The 26,094-nt window shown below is 38.1% G+C and overlaps 1 protein-coding gene and 1 pseudogene across 1 annotated transcript in view; one reads left to right on the top strand and one right to left on the bottom strand.

The window, feature by feature from the left end:
* Positions 1 to 26,094, bottom strand: part of FBN2 (fibrillin 2) — a 254,470-nt gene that overhangs the window by 97,069 nt on the left and 131,307 nt on the right. The window contains exons 9-16 of the mRNA XM_028103619.2: positions 17,582 to 17,734; positions 15,844 to 16,071; positions 14,805 to 14,942; positions 12,031 to 12,150; positions 10,959 to 11,084; positions 9,965 to 10,087; positions 7,778 to 7,900; positions 2,254 to 2,406 (exon numbers count right to left, since the gene is read on the bottom strand). Of these exons, the coding sequence (XP_027959420.1) occupies positions 2,254 to 2,406; positions 7,778 to 7,900; positions 9,965 to 10,087; positions 10,959 to 11,084; positions 12,031 to 12,150; positions 14,805 to 14,942; positions 15,844 to 16,071; positions 17,582 to 17,734 (1,164 nt within the window). The remainder of the gene's footprint in view (positions 1 to 2,253; positions 2,407 to 7,777; positions 7,901 to 9,964; positions 10,088 to 10,958; positions 11,085 to 12,030; positions 12,151 to 14,804; positions 14,943 to 15,843; positions 16,072 to 17,581; positions 17,735 to 26,094) is intronic.
* Positions 20,346 to 20,424, top strand: LOC114209638 (U4 spliceosomal RNA; annotated as a pseudogene).

Below are 26,094 nucleotides of genomic sequence, written 5' to 3' on the forward strand. Positions count from 1 at the left end.
ATTAGTTCACGTCTCTGACACCTGAGAAAATTGGGACAGAGATGGGAGTGACTTGCTCAGATCATAGAGGTTTAAGCGGGAAACAGGCTTGGATCCTCTGCACTGTGTCATATACATTTCATATTAATATCCCATTTAAATATAGACTAATGTTTTTTCTCAGTTATGTGGTACACCACATTCATTCAAGCAATCTCTTAATGATGAAATCAGGTTTGTCCAACTTTTAGCAATTATAATAAATAATATGAAATTCAATTTTATCACAAGGTTAATCTCTTGGAAGTAAAACTGCTCAGAATTTATGCCTCTTTTTAAGGCTTCTGCTAGTTTTCCCCTTCTTCCATGTGTCAGGTTAGCCTTCTATCAGCAGTATGAGAGAGTACCCATATGGGTGAAAGCAATCATCTATACTTTACCAATCTAATAAACAAAAATGATGTTTTATTTTAAGTTTAGCACATTCTTTCTTGTGGTTCTCGACCACGTGCATTTGTGCTTTGTGAAATCTTATTTGTGTACATTGCACTTTTTTCTATAGATGATTTCAACTTTTCTTACTGATTAATGCAAATTCCTTATAAATTATGGAACACATTTTTCCAATTTATATGTGTATTTTAGTGTTTGGTTTCTGCTCTGAAAGTCCTTTATTATTACAAAATAACAACAAGTTAATGTATTCTACCTATAAGAGATTACTTTGTTAAAGTCTAGTGCAGGGAGCTAACTTCGTATTTTTTCCAATATTTATCAACAATATTCATTACTTATTTCAGGCTTTCCTCACCAACCTAAACGGCATCTTTATTGTACCCAGCATTCCCATTTAAAATCACGTGTTTCTAGATTTCAAGTTTTATTAATTCATTCATCTTTTTATCTAGTCTTTGTACTTCTTTTTTAATATGCATAACTGACTTCAATATTTTTAGGGCAAGATTTCCCTACATGAACTCTGCTTTCTTCTAAAAAAAATAGTAGGAAGGGAGAAATGAAGGGGGGGAAATCGGTGGGGGAGACAAACCATGAAAGACTATGGACTCTGAGAAACAAACTGAGGGTTCTAGAGGGGAGGGGGTGGGGGGATGGGTTAGCCTGGTGATGGGTATTAAAGAGGGCACGTATTGAATGGAGCACTGGGTGTTATACGCAAACAATGAATCATGGAACACTACATCAAAAACTAATGATGTAATATATGGTGATTAACATAATAAAAAAAATAAAAATAAAAAATGTCATGCTCAGTTCCTTCTAGAAGAACTCTGAGATTTGAACAATCTACTTAGGATTTTCAACAGAATCACAAGCCATTTCCCTTTGCTAGAGTGCATTTCTTCCACCCTCCACCTGGAATGTTCTTATTCCTTTTTTCAAGACCAAACTGAGCAGATGCCCACCCCCACCCCCAGCCCTGTGAAGTCCCTCCCACAACAACCCTACAGAGGACATGTTGTCCCCTTCTGCTTCTGCGGAGACGGAGTTTAGCAAAGTCAGCTCTGGGTTACATATAAGAGTAGGACTTGGCTCAAAGACAAGTTCTTAGGACTTTCCGGGACCACTTACTGCTCCTTCCTCTGTGTTCTTCAGTTCTCTGTTTCTGTCCCTCTTTAGGCACTAAGCATACTAACCTGTAGTTTATATGTTTGCCTGTTTATGCTCTCAAATATTCCCAAATTTAAAGAAAAAAAGAGATTGTGTTTATTTTTGAATCCCTACTGTACTTACACAAATTTGGTACAGATTTTGTAAAAATATGAATAACTAAGAGTCATAGAATAGTCAAAGAATTAGACCATGCAATATGCCTGTATTTGTGAATAAACTGGTAAAAATGTTTATGACTTGCTGGAACTACTGAAAGACTGCAGCCTAAGACCATGCTGTGGCAAGATGAAAAATACATAAAATCAGGCTCTTGTGACTATAACCTTGAAAGTAACAAGTGGGTTTTATGCTATTCATCTTCACGAGGATATAAAAGATCGAAAACAGTGAGGCTAAGGTATCCACGTAAGCAATCTGTTGTAACGATCCTAATTAGGTCAGCAAATACATTCTTCTGTTCCCTGTGTGTACTCTGCCCAGAGATCATAGGTAAATACAGGCCAGATTTCATTATATGCCTCAAATACCAACACAGATGTGGAATTCTTCAACCGAAAACAGAGCCGATGCACTCCTTGGCCAAATATCTAATGTTACCTTTCCAGGTTCTTGACCAGATGTGAAACTGGCAAATGGGACTACCTGAATTTTTAGCGGGGCAGGGCTGGCAGGGCTCCCCAAAACCGTAGTCTGGATTGGCACAGCAGCATTCGGACTTGGTCACCGCGCCAGGGAAAGGACGAACGCACACTCCCTTCTTGATCCCACCGTAGCACGTACTGCGCATGTGAGTATCTAAAAGGAGGTAGAACAACAATGATTTGAGATACAGATACAGATAAAGAGATTTCAAAACTGAGGGCTTCTTTTAACCTAAGTGGCTAATAGATGGGAAGTTTCTGGAGGGCTTCTGCCACTTTTCATCTTTAGCATCTAACAGTGCTCAGAAATCAACAAATGTGTATTGTAGACAATTCTTTTTCTCCACAAAGTTTTATGCACTACACAAGCATTCAGTATCACACTTAACCCCCAGGCCTTTTACAGAAGCAGGTATAACACCACCGTTATAAATATCACTTTGAGCTCTAATCACTGGCTAGCCTATACTCAAAATGACACATGTTATTTCTATTTTGGAAGTTCTCAGGAACAATGAAGTGCAGGGAAATAACCTTGAGAGGACGCTGCGTGGTTGTGAAATTTCTTACTTCATCTTTCTGAGTTAGAAGGCCTTTCTTGTCAACCCCCAGCTGACTGCCGTGAACTATGTTTTAATCTCAGACTCTCAAAAAACCCAGTCATAAAAATAATAGCCACTGCTATGTGTCTTCAGCATTGTATTAGCTGTTTTACAGACATCATCTTTTTTTTTTAAAGATTTTATTTATTTATTTGAGAGACAGAGAGCATGAGAGGGGGGAGGGTCAGAGGGAGAAGCAGACTCCCCGCTGAGCAGGGAGCCCGATGCAGGTAGATCCTGGGACTCTAGGATCGTGACCTGAGATGAAGGCAGTCGCTTAACCAACTGAGCCACCCAGGCGTTCTGATCAACAACTCCACAGGACAGCGATCATTATCCTCATTTCATAGATGAGGAAGGCAAGGTTCAGAGGTATTCCTTAAGGAGCTCCAAGTCCTAGACTATGCACTGCCCAAGCTGGAGTTCATACTCAGGCTGTGTGACTTCCAAAGCTCTTCTTATCGCTATGTCACGCTATGTCCCAAAGAAGCATATCCTGCTTAGGCTCTCGCTCTGAATTCTCATAAAATATGCTACAACTTTATGAGACAGTTAAATGGTGAACAATAAAAAATGCAGATCACCAAAGAGGCCAGAGAAGCAGCATAGCTTTTAAACACTACACTGACATAGTTATTCACAACTTGATGGAAATAATTTTATCTATTTATTAACACAGAGTAACCCACTGAGTCACCTACTGCTTTCTTATGATCTGGTGATGTTTGTCATTAAAACAATGAGGTTTATAGCTGCACTAGACAATGAGATGTGTGAATGCTCACACGGAAGCGGACATGAGATTTACCACAACAACCCTACCGAGGACATGTTGTCCCCTTCTGCTTCTGCGGAGACGGAGTTTAGCAAAGTCAGCTCTGGGTTACATATAAGAGTAGGACTTGACTCAAAGACAAATATGCACAAATAGAACATAGTTTGATTTACAATATGATTTTTGTTAGTTCTTAGGATAACATCTATTATCTCAGAAGGCATCACAGAATGGTCAAATTTATTTCTGTGTACATGTTGAGAAGATAATCCTTGCACAATTTTTAGAAGCAAGTCGATAACAAGATAAAAAGATAAAAAGATAAAAAGTCGATAATCTGGGTTACAGATTATCTAAGTTGTTTAGAATACCCAACGCCAGAAAAACAAAGTGACGTAACATATGTATAGGTTTTGGGGGACATGAATTGTCCTGGGTTCTGGTCCCTGTGGGATGGACCTTACTCAAAATATTTAACACTTGCCTCATCCATTAAATAAGGATAGAGTTTACATAATAAATGAGAGTTGTTTGTTAAGCACTAAGCACAGTATGTAAGATACACAGGAAATACTCAAAAAACATGGTGACTACCTAATTTCTCTCTTCTATTTTTAATGAGGACAGTCAACCTTTTCCTGTTAAAAGGTACCAGACTGGAACCCTAGTTCATTATAACTAAACACTGCTCCCAGGTGAACAGGGTAAGAGGCATCGAAAGCACCGTCGCATAAATATTTTGGTGGGGGCCTGGACCAAAATGCTGCTGAGCTATATATTTTCCATGTTATCAAATTCCTCCATCACTCTTCTTACTAAAAAAAATAGAATTTTTTAAAGGATTTTCTCAGATTCTACACACCACTGGTCAAGTATGTATGGCTGCAAAATGTTAATTTCATTTTATTCTTCTTTCTTTAGTGTCAACTTTTCTTTACTGCTTAAAGCAGCAACCCTTAAGACTATGCCCTAGATGTGATGTTGCTATTCTAATTTAATAAAACAGTAATAACTGCAAGAGCTAACTTATTGGGCATGTGTTAAATGCCAGAAACCATTCAAAGCTTTATTACAAATAAGTCTAATATTAACTTATTTCATTGTCAAAAAATGAATGAGGCAAGGAGGTACAGAGAGGTAATGTATCTTGCCTAAGGCCACAGAGCTAGTAAGGAGCACAATTAGGATAAAGAAAATTCACCTTTTAGCTAACAGAAATGTCACACAGTATTGATAAAGACGTCAAAATATCCCTAAGCTATTGTAAGAGGATGTTAAAAAGGAAACTTAAGCTGAAGTCCCAAGGTGCTAAATATCAAATAACAAGGTGAATTTTGAGACTACATCCTGAAGGAAGTGGATATGGAAAATGACTTGCCAGGTCTTGAAAACCCTCCCAATTAAGAGAGGATTTCTTGAGGAGGAATTTTTTGGCAAGAGCTGGATTATGAGTTCGGGGTGCTTCCATCCTCACCACTGGTCCAAAGAGAAGAACTTCACAGGGGGCAGGTTATGAGCTTTGTGCCCAGCAGCTGGGCCTGGGATACCTACAGGCAAAAGTGAGTGGCTGCTATTCCTACTGGAGGGGCAGGTGACATCCACCTCTATTTGTAAGGTTAACAGGGCGCAGGAGGACGGGTTGTTTGCATTAGATGTGGGCCACATAAAGAGAGGGTCCTAAAACAATGGCGTGGAGGGGTGATGGGACAGCATCAGGCAGAGCCTATCTGGACTGCTAAAAACCAGAGAGTGGGTGAGGCAGTGTATGCATCTCAGGAAGGGCAGCTGAATGCTTCTGGAGGAACCACGAAAGGAAGGGGTGCTTTAAACATTGGGGAAGCCCAGAAACCTTGAAGCCATCCTAGGATGGTCACCAGTGCGTCTGCCTTCTCACCTCTTCTCGGGCTCTTTGACCCTTGTAGAGTCAGAAGACATCGTGTTCAAGGATGTTGTAACTTCAAGTCAGGGTCAGAATATTATTATACGGTACCAGGCATTCTAGTTATTTAGATTGTTTTTCGTTACAAGAAATTGTCACATAAATTTAAGAAAAGTAAAGTTTTACGGTTGCCTGAGTTTTCTTCCTTACTCATTGGGTAAATGGCTTCTACTGAACAAATTTAAAGATACATTTTAAAAGGATGGGAGAGACCAAAATATAGTTGCCTTTTGTTTATGCTCTGCCTATGCGTCATGCTTCTTCAACATACTAGTTACAATAAGAGTTTATTTTTCTGAAAATAAAAACCCGTATCTCAGTGTCTAAGGAAACAAAAACAAATATACAGAAGGGAAATCTAAAATTGAAGTGCTAACCCTAATAATAGTTCACAGTAGTGATTCATTTCTAACTTCAACAATCAGTGCATCTCAAAAGCATCACCAAAGGCAGAAGAGATGAAGAAAAAACATCTAGCATGTTATGGGAACAGCAATATATATAATCAGACATAGAACAAATGGTATTTTTATTTTAAAAAGTTTAATTGACCACAATTGTGAAAACCTGGAGGCTTTCCAACAATGTCTCATGCCTTTTCTGTATGTGGATGAGAGAATGAAGATTTGTGTTTGAAACACTGTATTCCTCATCACTACTCATACATTGTTGCTTAAAGGAAAAATAACTTCTTCCTCCCAGACTGGTTTTGTATTCATCATAGATTTCAACAGAATCATTTAGTTAAAGGTAAGGGGCAAGTAAGTATATTAAAGCAAGTGAAAATACTTTAGCTCTGGTAAGCAGGGAGGAGCTACGTTCTTCCAGCTTTTTTTAGTATTTTACTTTTTTAAGTATTTTAAATACTTAAAATATCCTTGAACGAAGTGCTGACAATCTTGTAAGCTGAAATAAATCCTAGATTGGAGACAGTGGATGAACTTAAGTGCACAGATTATTTCCATCTGCTGTTGCTTCTCCCCCGCCCACCTTCAGGATCCAAGTGTTTTGATTCCCATAGGGAAGAGTAAAGTATTATCATCTATGTTTAAGAAAGAATTTCATTTCCCTTACCTATACTCTTAAACCAATGAGTAGGTCTGCCTTTTACCGAGTCACCTGAGAAACAGAGGGTGCATGATGGCTAACACACCCTGGGGGGGATCTTATGAAAAGCCTCTGGAGAGAAAACTGCATTAAGTATATTTTTACAAGTAACTCATTCTGCTGTTATCATTAGGACCTATGGTTGGGTTCTGAAACACCAATGACATTTTTGACTTCCTGCCTCTTTAAAGCTGATGCCTGCTAACACTGATTTGCATGCGACCCATTTGGTAAAAATAACCTTTTAAAAATAGCAGAGTAATTTGGAATGGTTTAGAATAAAATATATATTCTCTCTCATACTTTTAGCTTGTTTCTATAATTAGCTGCACAGCAATGAGAAAAAACTATATGAAAACATTTCTACCTTTTGATATAAGTCCAAGTTCTACAGTAGAAATTATTTACATTTTAAGCTGTGTTTGAGTAAAAACAGGGTTTATTTAAATATAACCATAATCTCCATTTCATATTTTCCTTGTTATAAATTACAAAATCTAAATCCATTGTACTTAGAGACTCAGTTGGCTAACACTGTCAAGTATCCTAATTTAAAGATGATTTTCTTTTTCTTCTCCAGCATTTTTGACTTGCATCTCATCAGAGCTTTCTGCCAGGAACTTGCTGGGCTCCCTGTAAATTTTTTTGTTTAAGCCACTTTACTGAGGTATAATTCCCATACCTAAGAATTCACCCAATTAAAGAATACGATTCAATAGTTTTGTTTTGTTTTTAGTATATTCAGAGATACATATAACCATCACTACAACTGATTTTAGGATATTTCACCACCTCAGAAATGCCTTTAGCGACTATCCCCTTACCCAGCACCCTACCCTCTCTGCTGTAAGCAACCCTAATCTGCTTTGTCTCTACAGCTCTGTCTGCTTCGGACATTTCACATGAATGGAAACATACACTACTTGGGTTTGTTGTGAGTGGCTCCTTTCACTCAGCACGTTTCCAAGGGTCATTCATACTTGCACACATTTAGCAGTACTTCCTTCCTTTTTATGACTGAATACTTCTCCACTGTACGGATATATCTTTGTTTTTCAAAGACCACTTGGACACTGGGGCCATTACAGAATGGTTCACTTACCAACACACACGCGTCCGTCCACACCCACAGCCAGGCCTGGGGGACAGTCACAGCGGAAGGAGCCTTCGTTGTTGATGCAGTGTCCATTCATGCAGATTCCTGGGGTCTGGCATTCATCAACATCTGCCCAGAGGGAAGCACAACCCAGGTCACTATTGAGTAAATTTAACCTTATTACAGAGTTTATCTGTTTTCACCACTCTAGACTGTCAACCTTTTGTTTTCCATTTTATAATTTGTGGAAGGACACATAGATATAACAAATCTTACAGTTAAGTGTAACTCTTTTATTTTTTTTCAAGATTTGTATTTATTTGAGATAGAAGGAGAGCAAGAGAGAGAAAGTACAAGCAGGGCGAGAGGGAGAAGGAGAAGCAGACTCCCCGCCAAGCAGGGAGCCTGATACAGGGCTCAATCCCAGGCCCCTGTAATCACGACCTGAGCCAAAGGCAGACGCTTCACCAACTGAGCCACCCAGGCGTCCAGTGCAACCCTTTCAAACACATTTTCAGAAAGACTGACTGAAAGTTGCCTCACTTTACCCATTAGGGAAAAAAAAGAGCCTCACACACTCATTTTTCATTATTTATCTGCCAATTCTGTTTAATATTAAATGATATTTAATTCAAGTTAATTAAATGAAACATATTCTGAAAACCAAGGTAAATGTTTGTAAGTTGCTTTTATTTACACACACACATAAAATTCAAACTAAAGAGAGATGCTGTTTTAATAAGTTGATCAATTCATAATAACAAAATATGGGACCATCTCTCTCTCTCTTTTTTAAAGATTTACTCATTTATTTTAGAGAGAGAGTGAGCATGTGGCTGGGGGGAAGAGGAGCAGAGGGAAAGGGAGAGAGAATCTCAAGCAGACTCCCTGCTGAGCGTGGGGCCCGACGTTGGGCTCAGTCCTATGACCCTGAGACTAAGCCACCCAGGCGCTGTTGCTTCTCCCCCGCCCACGGGGCCCATGGGGCATCTCTCCTAATTCTCAATCTGCTCGAGTTTATCAAATGTAACCCAACAATGAATGGCTTCCCTAAAAGATGAAACAGCCTTCCAAACACAGGGCCACCAAATCATGAACATTTTAAGATTTGCAGATTACACTATCAGAAGTAAGGAAGTAAATAAAAAAATTTCAAGACAGCAGAAACTGTTGAGGTCATATTTACATGTGTGTGGAAGTTTCTTAGGAAATGCTAAAATAAAGTTACATGCTGTAATGTAACTGTTACACCCTGGAACATAACACTAAACTCAAATCCTGTGTTAAATCCAAGTCAGCTAACCTTGAGATGACATCTCAGTCATGAGTTAAAATAGCAGAGCCACAACATTTCTATTGAATCCTATACACCCCTTTCTTGAATAGTCAAGAAGCGTTTTTTATTCAGAAATAAAAGAATCAGTCTTGATCTTTCTTTCTCAACTCTTTCTGGAATTTTGTTGAAATTATAGGAACTGGTTATAAGTACTAATGGTATTCAGATAAGTTTGTGCAGTGGAAGATAGAAAGGATTCAAAGAGTTCATTTCATATAAAAGGAGAAAAGTGAAAAAAACTGCATAACTTGTTCCAACTTACTAAATTAAAATTGTGAGTATAAACTGATATCTTATTTCCAAGAGGCACTTCTTACTAAGGTCATTGCTAGAGCTTAGCCTTCAAAATGGCTTTATAAATAAAACTGATAGGAACACTCAAATTATTTCTTCACTAGGTCACAATGTAAGATTTTTAGATAGTGATATAGTCATGATCTGTAGATTAGTTTATGGAAAGTATGTAATACAAAACAAGTAATGAATGATAGTGGAAAATCTAGCTCTCAGAGCACAAAAAAGGAAAACCTTTCAAGATTTTTTTCTTCCTCTTTTTTATTTAGGCAAGGGGTACAGAGAAATTATTTCTACATTGTCTCTTCCAGACTTGCTAGAACCAATCTGTCATTCTCTTAATTTTTCCTACACCATTATTATTTTTGTAAAGATATTACTGTTCCCTAGACCACAATGTGTGTTTTTCTAGGAAGCTTTAGACACCTGCCTCACTGAATTAGCAAGAGATGTGAATAATATGAAATCCACATGAAGAAACTGAAGTAATTCTTGCATGATTCATTCAAATAAAAAAGATGGTTTCAATCATGGTTACTTTCCCATCTCAAAACCATACATACCAGTACAGTAACGCCCATTTGGAGCCAGGACAAATCCTGGTTTGCAGATGCACTTGAAGCTACCATCTTCATTAATGCACATCCCATTTAAACACATGTTGGTAGTTGTACATTCATCATGATCTGCAGAAGGAGAGCAGAATGACTTATACCACTGGCCTTGTGGGAACCCGGTTCCCTCTCCTTCCACAAATAACCACCAATCATATTCCACTACATAAGTGAGCCATGTGCTCATTGTTTTTTTTTTTTTTTCCTAATATGAATGCCAACCAAGTGAGAGCAGATAGGGTGGAGAACGTGAGGGGCCTTTAGCCTAAGGGATATAAAGGAAAAGAATTAAGTAAATGCTGTGCTTCGTTGTTATTAAAACCACGTGAGATGTGCTTTACTTTGATTAGCAAAAATGTTTATATGATTTCGGGGGGCGGGGGGAGTTTCTTCTGTAAGGGAGGATAGAGCAATGATAAACATCACTGTGAGTGAAATAATCTGGACTTTGATTAGTAGCTGAAATATCATGTGTTGCTGTGTGACTAGAGTATTTCTGTGGGGTGCTGGTATCAGCTGGTACCAGACATCACAGGACCTCAGGTTTAGAGATTTGATTATCACACATGCCAGACATTTTTATATTCCCCCAGACTGGAGGTCAGGAGGAGACCTTTTCTAACACGTTGGTGTTGTAATGGCAAAATGTAAAATCCCATAGGTGCTAATAATTACCACAAAGAAAAACTGCTACTTAGAATTAAACATGTATCACACAGAAAATTTCCAGAAGCAACAAATTATTCACTGTTATACCATTTCCAAACAATTTATCCTTTGACTTTAATAGTCTCGTGTTAAGTGCATTTATATTTTACCTAAGTCATCTGAAGAATTCTCACATATGTGTTGTGCAAGCTTTCATGGAAATGGCATATATGGTTCTAAATAAAAATGTATATCCTTTAAAAATCTTTTGCAAGGAAGCAGGCAATTTCCATACCAACACAGTTTTTTCCATCTGTAGTTAATTCAAAGCCGGCGTTGCAAATGCACTGGAAACTTCCATCTGTGTTCACGCACCGACCGTTCTTACAAAGAACCCCATTCTGGATGCACTCATCAATATCTGGGACAATGAAGGATGGCCAAATATTATTCTTTTACAATAACCACAGGTAAAAACAATAAGATAATAAATGTGATGTTCAACATCCAGTTTATTTTTTACATGTAATAAATAAGATCATGTTGCTTCTTTAGCCAAACTTCCACCTCTCACCAGCTTTTTTTTTTTTTTTTTTTTTTTTTTTTTTTAATACAGCCCTGACTTAGAGGAGCTGCAGAGGGAAAGAAAGAGGAAATTGGGCTGGAGTGTGCCAGGAAGCTGGCAGAGGTTGTCAGTGTAGGGAAAAGACTGGTGTAGCTGTTTTGGACACAACGGTCGAAGATGTCCAAAGTCGGAGTGAGCTGCTGAGTAAGAATACAGTAACCTCAACCCTCAAACTACCTGGGTTAACAGCACCATGATGAAGATGGCGGGGTGAGCTTAGCCAAGCAATGACCCACGGATAAATAGGCAATGAAAAAGAAGATAAGCGGAGTCATCTGCAGAAAGAAGTGTGCAATGAATCAGCACTGAGAGAGAGCTGGGAGGATGGTGGCTGGGGCGTGTAGCAACAAAACTGTGAATCAAGACGAGGCCTGACTTGGTGTTGGAGTATGTGTGAGGTTCAAAGAAAACAGTAGCTGAAAACGACCATAAATCTTAAGCTCCGTTAATCAGAGAGCAGGAAGGCTACTGATGTTAGTTGGAGAAAGGAAGCTGTGATCTAGAGAAGGAAGATAAACTGAATTTTCTGCAAAGCCAGATATCACGTTGCCAGGGTTATACACGCAAATAGCGTTTATGCATAAAGGAAGCACGTCTGAGGGGAGTCTAAAATAAATCTGTAGTGGTACAACAGCACTTACTTCATTCCATGTCTTATTTTAATAAATTTACTTTTAACCTCAACAGCCCGGGTCACTATATTTCATGGAACATTTTCATATGTGAACACAAACTGCCTTACCAATGCATGCTTGCTTAGTAGGAGTCCTCTGGAATCCAGCATGACATTTACAGTAATAGGATCCAGGTGTGTTAACACAATCTCCATTAGTGCAGGGATTTGATGTGCATTCGTCAACATCTGTGAGCGGCAAAAGAAACCATTACAGACTTCCCTCCATTCCTAGAAATGTTTGTTTAAAGTACATTTAGGCCTCCCAAATTTGAGAGAAGGCCAGTTGGTGGTAATAGTCTAAAGAGCAGAATATTTATAAATGAATGAGAATTCCTTTCTTCAAATACAGAGGCCAGTGTAGAGATTTACAAAAATACTGCCTATTCGAAAGTACAAGGGAATTTGCTTTAATCAAGAAGTAATGATTTTTCAATCTGAGAAATGCACAATGATTAAAAGCTCTAAAAAGCCTCCCCCCCCCCCCCGCTTTTTTTTTAAGCCGACACTGGAAAGACATTGCTATGGGTTCTAAAAGGCTCTAACACTTATCTGTAGCAATCTGGGCAAGTTAATAGCCTCCTCAAAACCTTGTACAGTATTGGAAAACCAATGGAAGATGCTTGAAGATAGACATTTATAGATTCATTCTGTCAATTTCATGAGCTTTAAAGAAAGAAACTGACAGACTGTGGAATTTCTTTGTTATTATGTGTTGTCCTCTATTAAATATGTAACTATATATTCACTGAGGCTTGGCTGTTTGAAGTAACAGAGGATGGGATAGAAATGGAAATTAATTAAAACAAAGTCTATTACCTTCAGCAGCCTCAGGTTTCTTTAGGACCTTAAAATGGGAAGAGGATTTTTTTTTTGCATAAACCAAGTTCAATGCAAATATTAGTTCTGATCCTAAATGTGAGAAACATTACTGTTTTTCATTCAAGTTCTCCTAAGGCTTGATCAAATGCAAGCCCATCGCAGAATTCAGGGACTGCAAGACCAAATGGCAGACTGAACAGTTTGGACTGCTCACAGCCCAGACAAATTGCATGTGCCAGAGTCAGAAAAAGTTAAATTCATCTTATCTCAGCAATGCCCACTAAATATAATCTTGAATGCTAGTAAATTAAAAACCTTGCTGGCTGGTGAGGGCATAATGACTTGCCATTTCATATACACGTAGAAGCTATTAACATATACAATTTCAGCTAAATTGGAGAGCACAACAATCAAATGAATTCACAGGTTTACCATTTTAATAAACAAATTACTCCTTTCACAGATGTTCTTTAAAAAGGAACTGTAATCTATCAAACTCACCAACCTCATTTATATAAACACTCAGACTAAATGCAATTAAGCCCTCTCTGGTAAAGGAGGGGAACAAAAAAAAAAAAAAATCTCATAGCAAATTAAATCAAAACAACAGAGAATAACAGGATTAAATGCTTTTTCAATTCATCCAAGGGCGCCTTCAGCCCATTAAGATTCACTTACATTTAAACTTTTGGTTGATAACATCAATTCTATTGAGCCAAAGGAATGAAGCAAAAGGAGAAAAGACAGAGTTTAGAGAGTTAGCAAGCATATAAAGTATACTTAGTGGACTTTCCAATAGGAATTATAACCTTGAATTTGCAGTGTTGAAGATAGCTTAAATTCTCTGGTATACCATAATATCGGTGTTGTAGTTGCACCTTTTCAGAAGTTTCATTGTAAAGCTCTTCGTTGTAAAACTCAGTTCTAGTGAAGAACATGGTATCATGCACCCAACCCCCTCTCCTGAGGTCAACTTTCCAGGAAGCCAGGCCACTTTTCAGGGCATTTTCTTTCTCTGAGAACCTGTTCCCGAGGCCCCTTGGTGCTAGGACAGCTTTGCCAATTATTTTGCCATTACAGCCATAATTCATAAATCATAGTGCACTTAAAACTTTTTAGTTTACACTGGTCAAATTATGAACTCTCTGTTCCTGGCCTGTCATCTACGTAACAGAAGACCTGAACCCAAATCAGGTATTGAGGGTTATGCTAATTACGAATCATATACACGATCATTCGCTAAACTACTCCTAAACTAAAACTACTCTCAAGAGATCATCAAAACCCTCTTCGTTATAAAATCCAATAGATTTTTTTGGCCCTCATTATATTTGAGTTTTCTGCCCCATTTCACACTTGCCACTACTTTTCTCTTCAAAGGGTATCCTTGCCTAGCTTTAGCGACATAATACTTTCTGGATTATTTTGCTGTCTCACCAACGCTATTAGTGAATTTTCTTTAGGGGACTATGTTGCTGTGGCATAGGGTTCCAGCCACAGTACTACTGTTACCCTTCCACTCTTGCTGTGGTTCAGTGTGGGTGACAATACTCACCCTTCATGGTTCTAACAGCCACCTCTATGTCACTGATGCCTCGATCTGTAACTCTAGCTCTGAACACTCCTCTTAGGTTTATACCTTTATAACTCAATGTCCAAGATACCTAACACTCCACATGTCCAAAGTGACTCCTCCCCTATCTCCTCCCAATCTGCACCTTCCTCTGCATGGGGACTACACCACCATATATATCCAGTGCCGCTCAGCTAAGAAGAAAGGCAAGAGAGAGGCAGACACAGAAATCACAATATACAGGACAGGAAAAAGTAGGGGATTCTTGAAGGGGGCTATCTCAGCAGTAGGTTAAAGGAGCATATGGAAGACCGTGCACACAGAAGAGACAGCTTGGAAATCAGCTTTGCTTCGGAAGCCTTTTTCAAAAATGACATATAGTCTAATTTGTTCCTATAGTCTAAAAGCTATGAAAAAACAAAGAAGGATTAAAGAATCATGAGCTTACCTATGCAATCCCCGTTTGAATCCTGCTTATACCCCATGTTGCATTCACATCGGTAGCTAGACACAGTAGGTATGCAACGCCCATTTAAACACAGATTAGCATGGTGCTTACAGATATCTATCGTCTGGTTCAGAATAGCTACAGAAAATCAAAGCACAAGTGGTATTTCAGCATTACAACATCGAGTACTTTTATTAAAACTGATTTTTTAAAAGGATATTTAATAGTCCATTCATTAAGTGTACATATCAAGTGTACATTATTTTTATTTTATTAAAACTTGAATGTTGAGGATCTAAAAAATATTCCTGAGACACATGGCTGTGACTTGTATTTGTTAAGTGATACATCTGGAAACTTTGCCCATAAAGATGTCTTTTCAAAATTTCAGGAATGTTCTACTGTACATCTGAATGCTTTCCATTTTTTTTCATAACTGTGCTGAATATTCAGATATAGTAAATAGGCCATATGCCAAAAAGAATAAACATAACACTGTAGGACATCATTAAATATTATTAGCAAGAGCAGCTCTTATGAAAAGAATGAACTTAAATGTCAACTACACCAATGCCAGTTTTGGCCTGAAACCCAAGTTATTCAACAAAAAACGGTGAGGAAAAGAAAGATATTTCATTAAAATATTTGGATAGGCACAGAGCAAGACTTATTCAATTTATCTCAGTTGCGAAATGGTTCTGGAAAATAATTCAAGGGGTGTACGAACAGGGCAGCTGCAAACGGCCAAATGAAATACACTGGAACCAAAAACATGCTCTTTAATGGCGTCATCTGGACTGGAGTATGACCATGCTCTCATCTTTATTTTCAAAGAGAACCCGGGTCACTCTTCTTTTCTCCAATTTAGAAAGTTTATGGAACAGAAAAGTCATATTTTCCTAAGCATTTTTTACTACTACCTTGTATTTTAGACCCTGAAAGAGGTTTTTACACACACCCCTTTTGAAAAAAATGGTAGGTATTATAAAATCATTTAAGGCAGAAAAATAAAGAGTCTACACAAAAAGTGAACACTCACTTAGTCCAGTGATGATGGGCCCCTGTCCCCCGGCGCCTACACCAGCTCCCCCAACTCCAGGAGAAAAGCCATTGCTTCCAGGGATGGGGATGAAGCCTGTCCCTCCTGGGCCATAGCCATTGCCACTTGGGGCAAAGCCATTCCCCCCAGTGCCCCCAGGTCTGGAACCAGCATTCCCTGGAATCCCTCCTATTGGAAGTCCGTCCATGCAAAGTCTGCGATATTCCTCTAGAAGAAAAGAAAGTTCAGTTAAACACAGATGAATGACCTTCTGCACGATAAAAGCAATCTGTATACTGTAAGAACATTTGAGCTTATCTATATTATTTGATCTGAATAAGTAGGATATTGTCTCTTGATCCAGGTTTCCAAAGCTAGGAGTAGCAGGGAAAAGCATAGATGTTTCAGAAGAAAAATAATGAAAACCTATTTGCCATATTTTAACTGAGTTGCATAACCAAAGACTTAATCTATATGTGCAGTTTGATTTTATGTCTCCAAGTGCAACTCGTAAAATTCCAGATACAACAACGAATGCAAGAAATTTACTTAAGTGGGCGAAAATGAAAGCTTTCAGTAATTCATTCTGTAGATCTGGTTTTACTTGAAACTTCATCAGTATCGCACCTACACATTTTTCCCATCTCCTTTCTTTGCTTTAAGGGATTAGTACGGCTTCAGAATAATATTTTTTATATATGTGGATTTTAACAGAAGACAGTGTTTAGTTAGCTTTTCAAACTGCACCTTATTTGTCCAAGTATCAAAGTTGAGAGAAAAGAAACAAGATGACAACAATCTACTTATTTCTTCATCCGTTCTCAGAATTAGGACACTAGGGTCGATAGAAATGAAAATTACTTAATTCAAACGACTGTTTCAGTACTAATATTACTATTATATATTAGTGAGACCACGAGTTTCCAGAATTATATACTATGCATTAATAGTGCTGTTTTTTAAGCTTTATTACTCAATTTTGATGTTTTACATAGCTTAGAGATTTTGAAAGAATGGGCCTTAATCTTTTTCTCCATAATAGTACATAGAGATATGTATCTTGAAAAGCAAAGTTCAAAAAGCTTAGTTATTTTCAGAATACTATAATTTAACATAAAGACAATATAATAAAACATACTGATGTGCCTTTAGGTGATTGATAAACATTAATCCTAATTTACCATTCATATCCCATTAACAGGAGGAGCTACTTCTCATTCGTCCTAAAGTAATTCCCTGGTATCGTCTCAGTTACATGGTTAGTTACTACAGCAAAGTGAATGAGAGGTATCCTCCCACCCCTTTACTCTTAACATTCAGGTCATTAGAAAAGAGGAAATATCTTCAGGGATTGGGATACTAGAAAATAGGGGCTCTCCTGAAATAAAATATAAATGAAGTTACTCAAACATGCTCAAAGCTCTGACGTGAAAGGTCAGGAGATTTGAAAACTGAATTGAAAACACTGATGTTCAAAATAATTTTTAAAAATACTTGCAGGAAGAGAAGTCATAATCCATTTTCGGGAATTTCTCTGATATTAGTAAAGCGTACAAAGTCAAAACTGATCCCAAATAAACAATGCCGCCCTATCCTTCATAAAAGCACCGTAGTCAGAGGGAAGACGGTGCTAGGAACACACGGATGACTTGATTTCGAGGAGAAGAACAAAGTACAGTGCTGTTACTGATTTTCCTAACACTGCCTGTCCCGAGCAGACTAGCAGTCGGCCGCTCACCAGAGCCTCTGACGGGACAGGCCTCAGGAATGGTTCCGACGCCCCAGCAGCGGCCGGGCTCACAACAGCACTGCATTTTCGTCATTCTGCCCGGGAGCTCTTGTGCACAGCGGCCATTCACCAGGCCCGAGAAACACGTGCCTGTTCTTTGATCTAAACATGTGGAAATAAAACAGAAGGCATGCCAGAATTATTGCAGGTTCTTACGTCAATTAGTTTACATATCAGAAGAGGCTAAGTGAAGGGAATTATTCTACTTACCTCTAATATATCTATTTATTGTCTTAGTCTCTATGACGTTTGTTCATTTCTTTACTTATTTACTGAGCAAACATTCACTGAGCACCTACTCCATGCCATATCCCAGGGACATAGGAATGAAAGATGTGAAGCAGGTATGTGCTCCTATTACATTAAGAAGCCAACCCCAGACAGATCCAGAGCTTGAAGGAAAACAAGAACCCAACCCCAGCCTAGATTATCCAACCCCCAGTTGACCTGCAGATGCACAGTATTATTTGCCACCGAGAGCTTATGGTTGTTTGTTACACAGCAATACCTGACTGATACATTTGCTATTCTAGAAAGGGTGATCACAAACAGCTCCTCTGAGACAGGGACATCTGAGCAGAGATGTGCATGATGTGAGAGCATGAGCCACTCAGTTATTTCAGGGAAGAGAAGCTCAAAGAAGAGGATGTAGCCAGAGAAGAGAACACAAAAGGGATAGTGGAAAACTGAGCTCAGAGAGCTATCAAGGGCAAGATCATGTACAACCCTGTAGACCATGAGAGAAGGACTTTTGGGTTTCATATGGAATGCTGTAAGAGTCATTGGATGTTTTCCATTAGAGGAAAAGTAATGGTTGACATTTTTAAGAAGAGCTCTTTGGCTGCTGACAGTAGCGAGTGGAAGAATACCAGTGAAGGTAATCGGCGAGGGATGACGGCGGCTTGGATGAGGGTGGCATCAGTGACAATGATGAGAGGTACAGCCCCAAGAGTGGGGTATGAGAGCAAGAGAGTTTTGGAAATTTCCTAAGTCTTTGACATAGACAGCTGGGATGGGAAGACAAGGGGAAAGCAGGATTGAGGGACTTAGTACGAGGCTTCTCTTTAAACTGTGTTACATTTGGGATGTTGACTATAGGAGCCTGGAACCCAGAGGAATGGTCAGGCTGAAGCTATATACCTGCGAATGACCTGTGCATACAGGCGGTTGTAAGCTGTGAGGCTGGAGAGACATTTTCAAGAAGTAGGGGCAACGGATTACGTCAAATGGTGATGACAAGTCAAGTCAGATGAGGACCAAGCTGTAACTGTGGGGCCTGGCAGGATGCTACAGCGAGGAGATTTTTTGTGCATTATCTTGTACTATTGGGTGTAGGGCAGTTAATATGATCAAATAGGACTATAATAAACATCATTCTGCCAGCAGGGTAGAGAATGGATCAAAATGGAAGATAAAGGCCGAAAGACAACATCAAAAGAGAATATAAAATGCAAAGTTGCATAGGGATAAAATATTAATATCGTCTATAAGCCCTGTGGGCTTCAACTGAAATTGCCTTTATTGTAAGCAATAAAAAAAATTGTGGGTCTAGTTCATTATGTATTATTTAAGTTTTATCAAGAAGCTTCAAAGAAGTTTGGCCTATGACTGCAAGAAGAAATAAGTACCACAATAATCAGGAGCTGCGTATCAATAATGCAGATGAAACTATTAATTATAAAAAATTCCATTAACAGGTAAAGGCTAATTTTTTATACTAGATACAGAGTTTAAAATAAATGTGTTATTTTCTCAAATGGTCTGTAGTGTACCTCAGGTAGCTTGTAAGTGATTGTTCAATAAAGTGAATTGGCTTTAAGGTACTTCCTGTAAGAATCAGAACACCGCCTTTCACTTCCCAAAAGAAACCTAATATGCCCCAAAGCCGAATATTAAATTTGAAGCATGCATGCGTATTTGAAAGCACTGCAGACACTTCCTAAACTTCACAAGCTGGGCTTGAACAGAATGTCACTGGGAATAAGTTCACAGGTAGGTTTCTGTGTCCAAAAATGATGCAGGAAAATAATTTTTGGAATATTTATTCCAGGAACCCTGAGTATCATATTCCTAGATTTACTCAGCTGCTACATTCCTCAAGCATAGGATGTAAATTTAGATAAGGAAGTCCTAAATTCTTAATAATCATGGTTACAAAACACACTCAGTTACTACAAAGAATGTATTTCTCTCTTCAAGTCTTCTGCAAGGAGGAGGTTGTACCACAAAGTTTGAGAAAAAATAAAAGACAAAAGTCAGAAAACAAAAGCACAAAACCACGGCCTTGAAACAGAAGATTTAGGTCTTCCATCAAAATCTTACAATTTGATTTTGCAGCTATACAGAACTCTTCTTCCTCTGGAACACGGTTAGTGGCAGAATTAAAAAAAAAAAAAACAATATTTGTTCTGTTTCCAGCAGAACGGTGGGTTAGCTACCCTGAATGTCCCTCCCAATTGAAACATCCGGCATAAAATATGAAAAAATATTAAAAAAAAATACATCAGCCGGCTGGCATGAAAGAAAGGGAAAAACAGAGTCTCACAATGAAGTGAAAACAGGAATCTTAAGAGGTAAGTGCACAGCTAGGTTTCAGCTTTAGAGCTTCTGCAAAGCTCTGGAGACTTCGAATTTCAGCCCTGATAGTTCCATATGGTCCAGAGCATAAAAGATAAAACCCCACATTCCCCCTCCCAGCACAAAACTTCATAGGAGCTTTGCGCAGTGGCAGTATCATAGCCAATGAGGTTTATCCAAGGTGCGATTATTGCTAATTGAAACAAAACTTCATAGGAAACTTCCTCATAAATCAGGGGTCCCAAAGAACCATATCCTCAGTACAAGGCTATAATGTATAGGTGGGAAGCTAAGAGACTTGCCTGTCTACACCTCAGGACTGAGTGGAAGTAAAAAACATCTCTCCTAAGAATCTCTAACCACAGGTTCTTCCTCAAAGAGACAGCTTTGATGTCTCAATTCATAGTAGGTTTGTGGTCTGAAAAACTTCAAAGGAAGAATAGACTACATACAGGTCCTCAGGTAGGGATACCAAGCAACTGGCAAAAGCCAAAAGAGGACAAATGAGGACGTACTATTATGCAGGTCCCAAAGAATTTCCATAGGCTAAGTCCCAAGACATAGGAGTAGCTAACAAGAAAATAAATGAGTAAATAAATAACACATAAAGAAACAAGGCTCCATGAACAAAAGTGGCTGAATAAACATCAGATATCAGATAGAAAATGGTCAAATTGATTCTGACAATTTGTAATTATTTGTAATGACAATTCATTAAATATGAATTATAACTAAATTATATTTAACATGCTTTATTAATTTAATATCTTTCATTAAGACAATTAAAATCTAAAAATATGAACAGGTAAAAAGAGTCCATAAACTATGAAAGAAGAGACTTAAAAATTTCAGTGAAACTTCTATAAATGAAAACTATCATAACTGAAATAAAATGTTTAGTGGATATAACAAAGAGTATACTGCACCTAGATGAAAAGAGATTTAGTGAGCTCCAATATATACCTGAATAATTTATCTTCAGTTTAGTTCAGAGAGATGAAGAGATGGAAAATATTTTTTTATAAAAGGTTAAGAGATATGGAGGTGAGCGTGAGAAGGTAACATATATCTAGTAAGAGTACTAGAAAGAAGTAATAAGCAGACTGGGGAGAGGCAATATTCAACAGATACTAGCTTAGAACGTTCTAACAATGTTGCAAGACAATCTCAGATCTAGGAAGTCCAACAAATCTAAAGTGGGAAAAATAAAAAGAAATCCACACCTCGCCACATCACTGTGAAATAGCAGACCAACAAAGAAAAACTGAGGGGAAAAAAAAGAGAGAAAAACTGAGGAAGTTAAAAACGGCTAGAAAGAGAGACAGATTACCTGCTAAGGAATATTTAAACCAATCACTGGCTTAATAGCACTAATGGATGCTAAAACACAATGGAATATTGTATCTTCTGTACATTATGATAAAATAGCTATCAACCTAAAATTCTTCATCCCAAGAAACCATCTTTCCAAAGGGAAAATTAAGGTGATTTTCAGGAACACACACAAAAAAGAAAGAATTTTCTACCAAAAGACTCTTGCTAAAGGAAATTTTAGAACAGGTTCTTCTTCTTCTTTTTTTTAAGTGGGCTCCATGCTGGGTGCAGAGCCCAACATAGAGCTTGAACTCATGACCCTGAGATCAAGACCTGAGCTAAAATCAAGAGTGGACACCTAACTGACTGAGCCACCTAGATGCCCCTTAGAAAAGGTTCTTCGGGCAAAAGGAAGATGATTCCAAATTGAAGGTTTGAAATATATGAAGGAATAATGAGGAAAAATAGTTAGATATATGGGTAAATATAAATAAGCACCAAAATATTACAAAGTAATAATAATGATTAATTGGTTGCAAATACAGAGTGGCAATTGGCTAGAATTTTTAAAAGTCAGGAGGGGGAGATCACAGTGTGACAATTCTAAAATTCTCCTGTTTAGATATGGGTAAAATAAAGATTAATTTTAGCCTTTAAGCTACACATGCATCTTAAAATACTAGGATGAACACTTAAACCACAGAAATAAATAATTTCTAAACAACAAGTTAAAAAAATGGAGTGTGGGGAAGGAGAGAAAACCAATAAATAAAAAAAGAGCAAAAAAGGGGAAAAAAGTAACAAAGAAAAAATAGGAAGCACAAAGAAGATAATCAAAATGCAAACATATTGGTTGCTATAATAAATACAAATGGATTTAAATCTCAATTTAAAAGACAAAGATTTTCAAACTATGAAAAAACTTTTAAAAATTTAGATTTAGGTTGTTAGAGGAGATAACATTTACAACTTAAGGAAGAAGAAAAATTGAGAGGAAAAAATACACAGCAGGCATAATATATTTAAACCTCCAACGCCTAAACAACCTAAATCTAAATTTTTTCATTATTACTAAATACCCAGTTGCTTTTCCATTATGCCATTTTTCAAATATACTGAATTATCATTCTGTGTGGATCTAAAAAGCATCTTTGTATGTCAAAGAGGGGTCTTCAAATTCAATAAATATAAATAATTACTATTTGACAAAGTTTGGAAATCTGATCAGTCCTAAGATATGTATTGGAGGAAACATGTCATTTGTGAGAGGGTGGAAGAGCAGAAAGAGAATGGATTAGAAAATAAATCAGAACTTTTTTCATAAATTCTTCAATTAGTTTCTTCTAATAACATCAGGGAGGCAGGCAATCTACTTTCAATCCTGTGTGTCAAAAACATACTAGGATAAGCTACAGATCAATCTGATGCATCATAGTGTAAGGTCTCCCCAAAAATACATTTCAATGCAAACCAAGGCCTGTTTCCTTTGCGTATCAGAAATTGCATGGTCCTCAGAAAGCACTGTGTTGAAAACATGTCACATGGAAGAATATCTGGAATAAAAAAAGGGGCACCCAAAAGAAGTAAGAGCTATTTAGGCACACCATCCCTTGAAATAGGGAATTATTAGGGGCAAAGGCAGATGAGGCATAATTATGACACAACAAGGACAAATCCTTCTGATGCCTGGTGTATGTTTAACTGCAGGCCTGATATGCCAGAAGTAATGAAAACAAGTCTATTTTTCTAACAATCTATCACCCTCACTACATTCCTGAACAAGGTTTACATGAAGTCTCATTTAAAGCCCCACTATGGAAGAGGAAGCAATTCATCTTCTCTGATTAAAATTATAAATCTATACAAACTGAGGGTTGCTGGAGTGGAGGGGACTGGGAGGGATGGGGTGGCTGAGTGATGGACATTGGGGAGGGTATGTGCCATGGTGAGCACTGTGAATTGTGTAAGACTGATAAATCACAGACCTGTACCCCTGAAACAAATAATATATTATATGTTAATTAAAAAAACAAACAAATAAATAAAATACAAACCTATCTTGAAGCAAAATAATGACACTCTTATCAGAGTATTTTCATGGCTTGACATTTACTCTAAGCTTGATTTGAGAACTAATGGTTAATTAGACGATGTGATGAAAACCTTGTAAAAGCTGGGGATTGTACCTCAAAATAAACAGACCTCCTGTTGAATGAGTGTTGCTCATTAAAAATGAAGGATTCAGCCAGAAAACACCGATAAGGTTAGCTCAGGTTAGAATACTAGTGATCCTAGGTGTTGGGTAAATAGCAGCCATTGTCTCAGGCTTCATCCCCTGATCCTGGAGGACTGCACCTGCCTCTTTGATGGTCTGGAGCCAACCTGGGTTCCCCTTGATTAATTCTGCAGATTCTTGCAATTTCTCAAATACTTCCATATAGGCTTTCATTGAAAGTTTCCATTACACAGGACTAACTAGAACTAGGAACAATGAAAGAAACAGAAGTACTGTGGCTCCTAGGTTTACTGCATCCTTTAAAATGTGAAGTGTTTCTTCCCTACTAACTTTTTCTTTCTAGGATCTTCCTTCCTTTTTTTTTTTTTTAATTTTATTTTATTATGTTATGTTAGTCACCATACAGTACATCATCAGTTTTTGATGTGGTGATCCACAATTCATTGTTTTCCTATAACACCCAGTGCTCCACGCAGTATGTGCCCTCCTTAATATCCATCACTGGGCTAACCCATCCCCCTTCCCCCTCCCCTCTAAAACCCTCAGTTTGTTTCTCAGAGTCCATAGTCTCTCATAGTTCCTCTCCCTCCGATTTCCCCCCCTTTATTTTTCCCTTCCTTCTCCTAATGTCCTCCGTGCTATTCTTTATGTTCCACAAATAAGGGAAACCATATGATAATTGACTTTCTCTGCTTGACTTATTTCACTTAGCATAATCTCCTCCAGTCCCATCCATGTTGATGTAAAAGGTGGGTATTCATCTTTTCTGATGGCTGAGTCATATTCCACTGTTTATATGGACCACATCTTCTTTATCCATTCATCTGTTGAAGGGCATCTCGGCTCTTCCCACAGTTGGGCTATTGTACCCATTGCTGCTCTGAACATTGGGGTGCATATGGCCCTTCTTTTCACTACATCTGTGTCTTTGGGGTAAATACCCAGTAGTGCAATTGCTGGGTCATAGGGTAGCTCTATTTTTAATTTTTTGAGGCACCTCCACACTGTTTTTCAAAGTGGCTGTACCAACTTGCATTCCCACCAGCAGTGTAAGAGGGTTCCCCTTTCTCCACAACCTCTCCAACATTTGTTGTTTCTTGCCCTGTCAATTTTTGCCATTCTAAATGGTGTAAGGTGGTATCTCAATGTATGTTTTTTTTAAATTTTATTGTTATGTTAATCACCATACATCATTAGTTTTTGATATAGTGCTCCATGATTCATTGTTTGCATATAACACCCAGTGCTCCATGCAGAACGTGCCCTCTTTAATACCCATCACCAGGCTAACCCATCCCCCCACCCCCCTCCCCTCTAGAACCCTCAGTTTGTTTTCAGAGTCCATAGACTCTCATGGTTTGTCTCCCCCTCTGATTTCCCCCCTTCATTTTTCCCTTCCTGCTATCTTTTTTTTTTTTTAACATATAATGTATTATTTGTTTCAGAGGTACAGGTCTGTGATTCAACAGTCTTACACAATTCACAGCGCTCACCATAGCACATACCCTCCCCAATGTCTATCACCCAGCCACCCCATCCCTCCCACCCCCCCCACTCCAGCAACCTCAGTTTGCTTCCTGAGATTAAGAATTCCTCATATCAGTGAGATCATATGATACGTCTTTCTCTGATTGACTCACTCAGCACAATACCCTCCAGTTCCATCCATGTCGTTGCAAATGGCAAGATTTCATTCCTTTTGATGGCTGCATAATAAATTTCCTTGATGGCTAATGATGATGAACATTTTTTCATGTGTCTGTTAGCCATTTTGTATGTCATCTTCAGAAAAGCGTCTGTTCATGTCTTCTACCCATTTTTTGACTTGATTATTTGTTTTTTGGGTGTTGAGTTTTTTGAGAAGTTCTTTATAGATCTTGGATATCAGCCCTTTATCTGTAGTGTCATTTGCAAATATCTTCTCCCATTCTGTGGGTTGCCTCTTTGTCTTGTTGACTGTTTCCTTTGCTGTGCAAAAGCTTTTTATCTTGATGAAGTCCCAAAAGTTCATTTTTGCTTTTGTTTCACTAGCTTTTGGAGACGTATCTTGTGAAACAAAAGCAAAAATGAACTTTAGGATCTTCCTTCTTAATTAAAACAAGTATCTCTGTTCCACCAGTTAACTTGTATGTGATTCTGAAGTTAAAAGAAAAACACTACTGAGTGTACTGTTGCATCCCTGTCTCCCCTTCTCCCATTAGTTAAACATTTTTAGGCATTTTGGGTTATCCCTCAAGTGTTCTGTTGCAAATATGCAGGTGCTCATGTGATCAACACCCATGGCCACACACAAGGATCTGCATGATAACAGCATATCCTGGTCATTACTCTAAAT

Source organism: Eumetopias jubatus, unplaced genomic scaffold (genome assembly GCF_037043125.1).
Source record: "Eumetopias jubatus isolate StellerSeaLion01/CBP00866 unplaced genomic scaffold, mEumJub1_p1.0 scaffold_5, whole genome shotgun sequence".
NCBI lineage: Eukaryota > Metazoa > Chordata > Mammalia > Carnivora > Otariidae > Eumetopias > Eumetopias jubatus.